Below are 11,167 nucleotides of genomic sequence, written 5' to 3' on the forward strand. Positions count from 1 at the left end.
GGAGGGAAAGAAAAAAAAAAAAAAGCTAGGAAAAAGCTTTCTCTCACATCCCAGTGCAGGTGCATGAACAGAGAGCACAGCTAAGTGAAAGCTCTTACATTTTCTTGCAGGCCAAACATACTAATGCTGACAATATTTTGGAATAACCCGTTCTTTATTTGCTACCATTGTAAACATCTCTATTACACAGACATCACAGTTTACATTATTGCTTTTATATCATGGTAAACAGGGATTCCTATTAGTAAGCAGCTATCTAAGCACAGTGTGATAAGAAGAAACTGCCCACAAGCTGTCTTGGGCTGGGTTGTTTTTAATTCCCTAGAGAAAGAAAGACAGTATCTAGACTGGCACAAGAAACATCAGTCCAAAAATTAGTCAACATTGTACTACAGCAACACAAACAAGTATGACAGAAAGAAATCACAGGTTACATCTTTCACCACGCATTCACTAGCAGTATTTTCAAGAATACTGACTGCCCACCTAACTCAATACAAACTTTTTCATTATGATAATTCCTAAAACAAGGCTAAGTAATTTTTTCATAAAGATTTATTTTAAACTGGGATGGAAAGTCTGGAAAACCACTGCTTGGGGCTTTGTGCGTGTCTAATTGCTCTTTGCATGTTTTTGGTTTTGTTTTTCAAAGAGTGAAAATCCAAAACTGTTTATCTGAGGTGTTTAAATTGGCCCCTTTTCCAATTGTCCTTTAGGACAAAACGCCCTATCCTTTACAAGGCTGCATCAGATGACAGAAGCACAACCAGTTTAAAAACATTCTCATTTTCTTTCCTCCTAAGTAGCACTGTCTTCAGATCACTTTCCAGTCAAGTTGGTTACTTATGAAGCAAAGTGTTTACTTAGTGAAAGACTAGATTTTACTTTTGCTTGTGGTAAACTACTTATCTTCAGATTATTTTGTTCATAGAGTGGTACCACGTTTCAAGCATACACTAAACAACAAAAGTGGAGGTAGTTTGTTAAACAGTTGCTACAGGAACAACAAAAAATTTAGAGAACCACCTTGTCTTAAGTTTTAGAATTTTTTTCTTAAATGACTATTGCATACAAGCTTTCACAGAGTGAATGCTTTAAAGAGGCAGCAACTTAGAAAACTAACAGCACTTGCAAATTCTAAAAAGGCAGTATGTACTTTGAAGCGTGATGGTTAAAAAATAATAAAGAGAATTTAGCAAGTTTTTAATACTCTCAGAATAACCTGTGAGCAACAAATTCTGATGCTGAACAAATTGATATATAAACCTTGCAGAAAGGTGGCCTACCTCTATTTCCAATCTTCCATAACCTCAGGATTGTCACTCTACTACAGAGTTGGCATAAACTGGTGCTGACTAGTAAAGCATCGTTCTTCCCTTCCATAAACACAATTTTACCTTTTTCCATGTCTTCTACCTACCACCATAATACAATTAGCCTACCACTGGTGCAAACAGGGACACCCAGTACTAGTCTACATATAGTGAGTGACTCCTAGACAGAATTACTGGGCATGCAAATTCTAAGTCTTTACTGGGAAGGTGTGCTGGAGCCTAACATAAACATTCACCTTAATTACAACATGCAAACTAATGTATTCCCGTATGTCTCACTCGCTGATGACAGCTGGGTTTACTTTTTCCCCTTGTATACTGCCACAGTTTAGTCCCAGGTCACTCATTGATTTAAAAAGAAAAAAAGCTAAACAGAGATACATCTCACACTAAGCTCTATCTACATTCTACACTAAAACACCTCTGCTGTGTGATAGGAAATCTGAAACTTGAGGGTTGGGCTTCAGAAGCCCCGGCAATAATCAAATGTCAGTCTCCCAGTGAACAAGGAGCCCAGTTAAAGTTTCAGTGCTGGAAAGACAAGGGTGTAGATTATTTTTGCAACTGTTGCCAAAAAAAAATAGAGCTTGCAAACCTGGCTGGGGTAGTGTTTAGAGAGGTGTCTCAAGCAGCTTTGTTGCTAGCTAGAAAGCAGTAGATGAAAATAAAGAATAGGATCTCCTTTCCTGCTGCTGCTAAACATACTGGGGTCACCTCTGAAATTCAGTCACTCGTGTTGCTTGCAAAGGAGATCTACAAGCAGTAGCAAAAGTTATCAATGGAGACAAACTCGACAGAAGCTGAGGCTAGAAAGCATAATTGGAAGGAGTCCACTTTCCCCTTCCTTCCTCAGATTTTAGGCATGTCCAATGTCTGCAAGGGTCAGAGAAACAGAGCTTCACTGCAGGACCTGAATCACAGAATGCTCTCCACAGGATCTCAGCTTTTCAGTGGTGAGAACTGCAGGATCCAAGTACCTGAAGTAGCAAAAGAACTGGGCTTCCCATGGTCAGTTTTGTATCTAATGTGGTCAGTTTAACTGCTCGGTTTACAAGCCAGGGCACAACCGTAAACACTCTCCCTCTGAGCAGCTTCACAGTGCTTTTCCTTTTTTTTTTTTTCCCCAAGTGGAACAGCATCCAACCCAACACAGGTGAGATGAGCCCTTCTCCACCCTGCACACGTTAGACTTGTTACACTCTCATCTACACCTAAAGTACCATAAAAAGAAAACAGAACTGTGTTACCTCCTCCTACACGTGTACTGTCTACCCTGATCCAGGAGCTTTCCCACAAGCAAGGGATGACCAACACTTAAAGGGATCAAGAGCACGTGGGTGGATGCAGTGCAACAAGTCATCAGTTACACAATACAGACTCACAGAATTGCTGAGGTGGGAAGGCACCTCTGCAGATCATGAAGTCCAATCTCCTGCCCAAAGCAGAGTCCCTCAGAACAGGCTGCTTAGGGCCAAGTCCAGCTGGGTTTTGATGATCTCTAAGAGATGCAGTACCACATATTATAATATATTTCATACTTATGTAGTGTAACAATACTCATTAGAAAAAGGGATTTGTCTCTTTTTTTTTTTTTTCCTTCTCATGTTCAATGCTTGTATTCTTCAGGAATCTCTTCATGACTAGTCATTGACTACAACTAGTTTACCTGAGATGATTTTAAAAAAAAATAAAGTCATGAAAGCTTGTATTAGCATACAAATTTTGTGCCACTGTGAGCTATTTAGGTACCTCGTGAAAGAATTTTTCTCAAATAAATCAAGTTTCTAAGGCTGTGATCTGGTTACAGAATCAAAATAAAAGACACTGAAAAAAGCAGAAGGCACTTATTTAGTAGTAGTTCTTAGAAAATGAAATGATGGTCATGCCAAATCCATTTAAAGTTGCTCTAAGCAATAATTAGTCACAATATAGACAAGAAGTCCTAATGACTAGATTGTCAGAGGATGGTAAGGTTAAGGTACACATCAAAGTTGCACCCTTCCATGGAAAACACATCTTTGTTAGAGGCTAGTACTCAGATGTGAATTTAATTTCACAAAATAAGGATTGCAGCTGCAATAAAGGTTTTTCTTTAAAATTTATAAAAGGGCTAAACTAGGTCTCTTGTACTTCCCACTAAGAATGCCCCATTACCTGCTAGAAGAAGGGGCTGACAACAGATACAAAGTCATTCATCCGGAGCATCTGAAGTCAGATTATAAAGAATCAAAAATTTTTACAGTAGGAATACTTTTAGAAAGAGTAGCTTTAGCCTGAGAATCTTATCCTCATGCTGATGACTTGTGGTTCTTTTTGTTTGTTTTGCAAACTAAACTTCTTCCAAGCATAGGAAGTGGCTGGTACAAATCCACAGCTAAAAAACTTCCTTAGCCAGAAGTAACTTCTAGTAAGTACATCAGTATGGTGATGGATTAAGCCTCTTCTCCAAAATTATAAATGACTAATATGTCCCCTCCATGGACCTCTTAATTACAGAGAAATTTAACACTGATTAGTGAATGATAATGACATGTAATGGAACAAGAACACAAGAAGCCTAAAACCAGGGGAATTTCATCTACAAATCAAACTTAACTTGAACTATTACATTAAAAAGTTGGAATTTAAGTTCAAAGTTGAAAAGTTGAACTTAAACTGTCTTTTAAAAGATAATTAACTGTGAAACCTCTTCATAGAAAACATGATGCAGCATAAATACCTGCTTCATGTTCCTGCATCAAGAAATAAAAAAGTGAAAGCAAGTGATCCAGAGGCTCTTGAGATTTGTGGGTTGGTTTTTGTGTTGGTTTGTTGGCTGGTTTTTGTTTAACTTCCTTCTTAAAAAGCTGCCCTTTGGAGAATAGCATATAAATACCTGTAAACAGAGGTTGATTGTACAAGCTTTCTTAACTGAATTTTGCTAATTTTTTTTTAAATGTAAAAAAAGTTCTATTGTTAAACAGTTTTTGGTGAAACACACAAGACTTCAATCCAAATGCATCATTTGATTTTTGATGCAGAACCTCAAATTTTGCAGAGGAGTTATGGTTTCTTTGTATTTTGTAAGGTGAGTATCACGTTGCAATCCAGTAGAAGTCCCTTAACTTTTTCATGGAATTTCTCTCTGTACTGGTTGAAGTGCATAATGCTTTCTGGTTCTTCTTCAAACCAGAACTTGTCAAACTCATAAACTAGATAACCTGTGAAGAAAATAGAATACAGATCTGCAAAAATTACCTCCACAATTTCCTGCCTTGATTCAGCTAGTCCTAGAATGATCCCTTAGACATCCCTTAAAACAAGGACTGTCCCATGCTGGGCTACAGCAAGCTTTTGGATGCTGTAATAATTAATAAAAAAAATTAAATCTGCAAACATTGAGTTTTCTAACAGCAGTCTCTAATATATAGAAAGCCACACAAATTATCCCTTAAATGTACATTTCTGTAGTACAATGTTTAAGCATCAGGTGCATTTCCAATACCAATCCAAGAAGAAGAAGACACACAGCTTGCTCTGGCTAATGAGAGAAGAGTGGAAGTGCACTCCAAAACCTAAACTCCATGTTGTAGGCCTCCCCTTGGTAGTGTGTACTAAAGGAGCTGAGGATACTTACAGTAAAACTGATGGAAGTGCTCCATCTGTGGCAATCCAGCCACCATGTTGTACAGATGAGACTTCAAAGCACCGTTCTTGAGCAAGCTGTATGCCATTTCTGTCAGATTGATCCCAACTATTGCATAGGAATATCTGCAACACAAATCGTGGGGCTCGTTTTACCTTATGGATTGGAAGTCTTAAAAGCTCCCCTGAAACAGTCTGCTTTAGGATACCTGTAAGAGTCAATTTTTGGGCAGTATTGAGATGGTAAGGCCATCAATGTTGACCTCAACTTCGTCATTTGAAATCCTTAGATCTGCTGGAATATTAAAAATTGCATGTCAAAAATGTAGTTACGGTATAAATGGAATGGCTGTTGCAACCTGCTCTTCAAGCTGAAAAAAATTCTGGGTTTTTTGTTGCATCGTATAGAAAGCACAGTAGAAATTCTTGAAGAACGGTTAAAGTGGTTTTGGAGGAATGAAAAATAAATATAAGTTCATTTGTGTAAATTGTATGGTGATTTAATTGAGCAAAAAGTCTCAGACATCCTATTCAGGACCTACTTACACAGGGTAATATTACTTAGAATCAAAGTCATGAAGGTCTCCTGCTCTTGGTAGGTCACTGAGTTAACAGGGGACTAGATAGATCAGATCATTTTATCTAACTGGTCTTAGAGTATATTTTCCCTGTAAAATGTTTAAATATGCAAAGCTTTCAAAAACTAAGTTAAATTTGAACAAAACATCTGTTTGAATATACTTATTACAGTACAGAAACCTAGCAAAAAAGAGGACCTTAAGAGATAATCTCTATCATCCCAACACATGATCAGTAAAAGGCAAAAAATAAGTATTAATTTCTAAATCTAATCTAAGGCTATTAGAAATAAAGTTAACTATGATGTTAAAGGCATTCACTGTGTTAACCAAAGACAGTATTTTGCAACATTTTTGTCCCAGCAAATCCATTTAAAACAAAAAAAAAGCTGCACATAGTTCCCCGCTCCAAAATTGATTTCAGTGTTCAGTTTCTCACACCTTTCTATTTTGGCCCTTTTTTTTATTCTTTAATGGAAAAAACCCAAAAATATTTTCCTCCTAATTTTCCTCCTAATTTTCTGGACACATACTTGGCAGTCATCACATGAGCTCTTACACAGAACAAGGCAGAAAAAATCATACAGTGACTTACCCCAGCTTTGGGTGATTTGAACGAGAAAGGATCTGCCGAGCTTCGTTGGTGTAATGCTTACTGAAATACCTGTCGGTGTCAAACAGGACCTTCCATTGCTTTCAGTTCATATAAAAAACCATTGTGTTCAACATTAAAATATGTAGCTCTAAACTAAAGCTGAATACTACTCGGTACTGAAAAATGGCACATAATGAAAGCCAAGGAAAAGGTAGCAAATTAAGTTATACTCAGCATGAACTAATACTGTAAAAAAAAAATAAGCCATTGTGATCTGAACATCAAATATGAAGTTCACCCCGGTCCACAAATTAGCTTAGCAAAGATATGTAAACTTATCTGGTTTTCTTTGCAATAATTAATTTGTGAATTTTTAAAGCTTTTGACAAGTTAGTTACAACCTACCAAATCTATCATATGACAACAAAAGATAAGGTGTCTTGGGCAAATTTCTGCCCCTTCCTTCACTTGTTGATTTTACTCAACGTTGTTGATTTTACCCACGTTTACAGATGTGCAGTTGCTAGAAATGTTGGCTTATTTAGAACATAATGGTTTCTATTTGCTTCTATTCAGTTTTTATTAGAGAGAGCAGTAACTAGAGAAAATACAGATACCGAAAACTAGTTACAAAAGAAATTAAATACTTCTTTTCACTTACACCAGATTCACTAAGCCCAGCAGACCCATTCCTCTGAAGTCTGTTTTGGGATCATCGCCTTGGAAGCCAATGTCACACCACTGCTTGCTGATTCTGGCCTTCAGATTCTCGTGAGGCATCAGCAAATTCCAGAGCTGCACAAATATGCTTCCATGTTACACACAGCTGCTACAGCGTTCTAAGTCACATAATTCAGAACACTTGCTGCTGCATGTTAGAAACCCCTCCCCAGGGACCAGGACACAATCTGCACGCTGTTCTTTTCTGTTAGTGGCAATCTGGAGCCATGCCACAATGGCTTACTTCAGAAATAATAAAAATTACTACATTTAACATTAAATGTGATACTTTCCCTTCACAGACAAAGAGACTGTAACAACACTAAAGAAACAAATACTTGTTTCACCTTAGGAATTGATTTATGCACCATTTTGTGATAGGACAGCTATAAACTGAAATACAAATTCTCAGTGAATGCATAACATGTCAATGTTATGCACAGCATAACATAATGTTATTGCATAGTAAGTTGAGATAATTAGGAAGTGCTAAGAAAATGACATACTAATATATTTGCACAGTAGAAGCTATTTTAAAAAGCCTCAAGCTTTTTAAAATAACCAATATGTTATTTGGTTGCTATTATTTATAGTTGCCTAAAATACATTACTGATAATCTTTATTTTCCAGCATTAAACCATTGTCTTTGACATTGGCAGGGATGCAGCAATAAGAAAATACTTTTTTTTAATTCAGTAATGACTGGTTTACAAAGTTACACACATGCATAAGGCTGAATATCTTTTTAGTAGCATTCAGTGACCCATTAGAAACCTATTTTGCTACTTACACGTTGCTGTTGTTGTCTGATTTCACACAAAATAATTCCAGTGCAAGTAACTCTAGTTTACTAATCTGTTTTGCTTTGAAGTTGTATTTTAATGTGTCACTCCTATAATGGCTTAGCAGTTTATAAGTAGAAAAGAGCTTTAAATAGGCCAGCTGCTAAGAATACTACCAACAAGTTCATTCGAGGTGTTCGACTTGGAGGGGAAAAAAACCCAAACAAACAGCTTTTGTATTTAAAAAATTATTTTACCTCAATTAACTGTTCCTCGTGTTCTTCATTTTCTGAATCATATGGGACCTTCCTTAGGTTTTCCACATTCAAATACAGTTTTTTATAACCTGATATCTGCAGTAAGGATATATGCAGATTTGCCTTAAACCTGAAATAATAACAAAACACCACAGAGGAGCTATTAAACAGGCCTAATTAGCCATAAATTCCAGCTTGAACTACCAGAGAAGACCTTTCTTATGTTAATGCAATGTAAACACTAGAATTAGGAAGTGCTTTATGTTTATCTTTCAAACTACAGCATATTCATTAAGTACACTGCCACATGGATCTCACATACTTTAAAAATCCCTAGCCCATTCCAGTGCTGCAGTCAGGCTCTCTTAGCTTAAATTATGAAAGAAAAAAAAGTCAAAATTAGCTAAAATCTGCTATGACACAAGAAAACCCCATATATCATCCTGACCCCTGTACCTTCACCTACTCCTAAATTTTTTATGAGTCTTAAACTTTCAAAGAAGCACTTCATTAAACTCTAAAATTTCGACTGTTCACAATTTTCCCCTCTCATTTGCTAATTACTTATGCAAATAAATGCAAACATTCATCAGCCATCACCGTGCTCTCTCAAATGTATCTAAGCAATTACACAGCTCTTGTAATCAATCTATGCAATAATCATATTAGTTACAAATATGGAGTAACAGAAGGGGCTTGCAAAATAGAGATGCAGTAATCCCAAATCCATGTCAATTAAAACTTTGCAATTTATTTTCTAGAACTGGTGAGGACACAACTGCACCTTATTTTCTAATTTCATTCTAAATACTTGTGTTGAATGGCTTAAATATTGCATAAGATTAAGCAACTGCAAGAACATGCTAAGAAGTGAGAGTTATTGGCCATGAAGAACTTATGTTCTGTTTCCAGACATACCCTGTATCCCTCTGTTCGATTCTCTTTTCTTTCATTACATCTCTGACACACTTCTCCACTTCAGCTTCTTCAACATGTACAGCATTTCTTAAAACCTAGGAAGTAAACACAGCAAATGACTTCACAAGGAATGCAGAAATCATCAAACTCATTATTATTTCTCAGCTTCTGTATACCTGCCTTTATTTACTATAAAAGGACAAGAGTCAATTCACTGCAATTGTTTACAATAAATCGGCTCAAATTGCATATAAAAGATCTGCAATAATTACATAAAAGCATAATTTGTAAATTTTTCAGACTGTAAACAACAGTGTTTATCCAGGAGTTCCATAAAGAATAAATGAAAAGCTGGAGAGTTGCTTAGTCTAGGTTCTTGTTTGCTTTCAACTGCTGAATTGAAACATGTTCTTCCTAATGCAATTGAAACAAATGCAGCCAAGGAAACAATGCTTCAGAATTAGGAGACACAGAGCTAACCAAGCTGACGTTTTGATGGAAATAAACATTTGAAGGGACATGGAGTTATTTTGGAGAAACCTCAACTAACCCAAGCATAGAACCCAAAATGCTGTTCTCTCCTCTCTGCCTTTTATTCCTCTACAGTGCTCCGCTATCAAAAAGTAAATGCACATGTTCTTTTCCAGGGATCTCTCTCTGAAATAAGGTTTTATTAAGGTTTCATCCCTCGAATCTCTTACCTTATTCTTTGATGATTCCAGTGAATGTTCTGCAATACGAAAAAAAGAAGACGTCACAGTTAAATTGAAGTATTTTAAATAAATGACAACAGGTGTTCTTGCAGCATATAAGTATTATAATATTTTGCATCCCTTTAACACATATAATAAAAAAAATTACTCAATCTTAAAATGAACAGCTATCAGGTAACTGAAGGTCTTAATTTACATAGATTTTTTTTTTTATAACCCTCGAGTACAACGCTGAAAACAGACTCGCATTTTCTTAAAACATCAATTAAGTGTAGAAGACAAATTTGAAAAGATGTCAAAACAAAAATATGTCTCAACGTGTTTCTGTTTTCAGAAATTGTTTTCTGTTTATTACCAAATAATAAGGAAGTGTAAAGGTCACTTCTGCAAGCTATTGTGAAACCACAAAAATGTTACGTAGTTTCTTAACTTGCCATTGCTATTTCAGATCAAAATTCTGCATAAGCAGAATTCTAAGTTAAATCACTCTTTCTCCCTCACCCCCAAAAAATTGCATTTACATCTGTGTGAATTTTTTAGTGGGTAAGAACATATAGGAAGTGATGGGAAGACTGGGGGAAAAGATACGATTTCTGAATCATTTTTTGCAAGACGCTGGAATTACCTTAGCGAGCGCGCAAGGAAAGTAGCTCTGGCATTCTGATTTAAAATTCTCATTTCAAATGAAGGGAGGAGCGAACACACAACGCAGGGGATGCACAGAGCACTCGGGACAGGCACTGGTTCCCAGCTGTTGGAGACCAGAGGGCTGGGAGGGGACGCCTCTGCAATTCCCTGGAAGGAGGTTGTGGCCAGGTGAGGAGTCGGTCTCTCCTCTCAGGGAACAAGAGACAAGACAAGAGGAAACGGCCTCAGGTCGTTATATCCAACCCTAGAGGAGGCTTAGGTTGGAAATAAGGGAAAACGCCTTCACTGAAAGGGTTGTCAGGCACCGGGACAGGCTGACCAGGCGAGTGGTTGAGTCGCCATCCCGGGAGGTATTGGAAAGACGTGTAGATGTGGCGCTTGGGGACACGGCTCAGTGGTGGGGTTTAGTGGTTCAGTGGTGGGGTTTAGTGGTTGCGCTCGGAGGTCTCTTCCACCCTAAACGACTCCGCGGTTCTGCTGCTGTTCGCGGCGCTCCCGCAGCTCCGTCCCGGCCCCGGCCCCGGCCCCTCCATTACCTACGCTCAGCGTCCGCCGCGCCCCCGCCGCGGCGCCGCCCAGGACGCGCTGCAGCTCGCACTTCCCGGTCAGCAGCCGCAGGACCCACTTCAGCCAGAACCGAAAGTATTTGTTGTACAGGAACCCCCAGAGGCGCCCCCACATCTTGCGCGGGCGGCAGCCCCGCGCCTGGCGGGGGCCGGGGGAGCCGTGCCCGGGGGAGCCGCTGCCCGGGGCCCCTCAGCCCGCCCGCCCGGCGCCCCCTCGCGGCCGGGGCGCTGCGGGGCCCTCACGGCGCGGCGGGGACCCGGCGGCGCCCGGCCGGTCCCCGCATTCCCCGCCGGAACCCGCCCTCCCGACCTGGAAGTGATCGCGGGGCGGAAGTGCCGCTTGGGAAGGTGGTTCCCTTTCGGCCCCGTGGGGCTCCCGCTCTCTCGCCCGGCTCCCGCCCGCTTTCTGCCCCGCCGGGCGGGGAGCGCTT

The 11,167-nt window shown here is 39.1% G+C and overlaps 1 protein-coding gene across 1 annotated transcript; it reads right to left on the reverse strand.

Annotated features, from left to right (window-relative positions):
• Positions 1-2,346: 2,346 nt before the first annotated feature.
• ELMOD2 (ELMO domain containing 2) lies at positions 2,347-10,899 on the reverse strand. Its single transcript, XM_017820353.1, has 8 exons — positions 10,707-10,899; positions 9,511-9,539; positions 8,810-8,904; positions 7,892-8,021; positions 6,793-6,926; positions 6,132-6,200; positions 4,951-5,084; positions 2,347-4,534 (listed from the first exon to the last, which is right to left on the reverse strand). Exons 1-8 carry the CDS (start codon positions 10,849-10,851, stop codon positions 4,377-4,379), a joined length of 894 nt encoding a protein of 297 aa, XP_017675842.1. The 5' UTR covers positions 10,852-10,899; the 3' UTR covers positions 2,347-4,376.
• Positions 10,900-11,167: the final 268 nt, after the last annotated feature.

The sequence above is a fragment of the Lepidothrix coronata genome, unplaced genomic scaffold (genome assembly GCF_001604755.1).
Source record: "Lepidothrix coronata isolate B3197 unplaced genomic scaffold, Lepidothrix_coronata-1.0 Scaffold82, whole genome shotgun sequence".
In the NCBI taxonomy this organism is placed as follows: Eukaryota; Metazoa; Chordata; class Aves; order Passeriformes; family Pipridae; genus Lepidothrix; species Lepidothrix coronata.

Coding starts and splice junctions, on each gene's coding strand:
- ELMOD2 (XM_017820353.1), bottom strand. CDS start 10,851: ATGTGGGGGCGCCTCTGGGGGTTCCTGTACAACAAATACTTTCGGTTC. Junction 8,905..9,510: donor TGGAATCATCAAAGAATAAG/GTAAGAGATTCG, acceptor TTTACTTCCTAG/GTTTTAAGAAATGCTGTACA. Junction 8,022..8,809: donor ATCGAACAGAGGGATACAGG/GTATGTCTGGAA, acceptor TTATTATTTCAG/GTTTAAGGCAAATCTGCATA.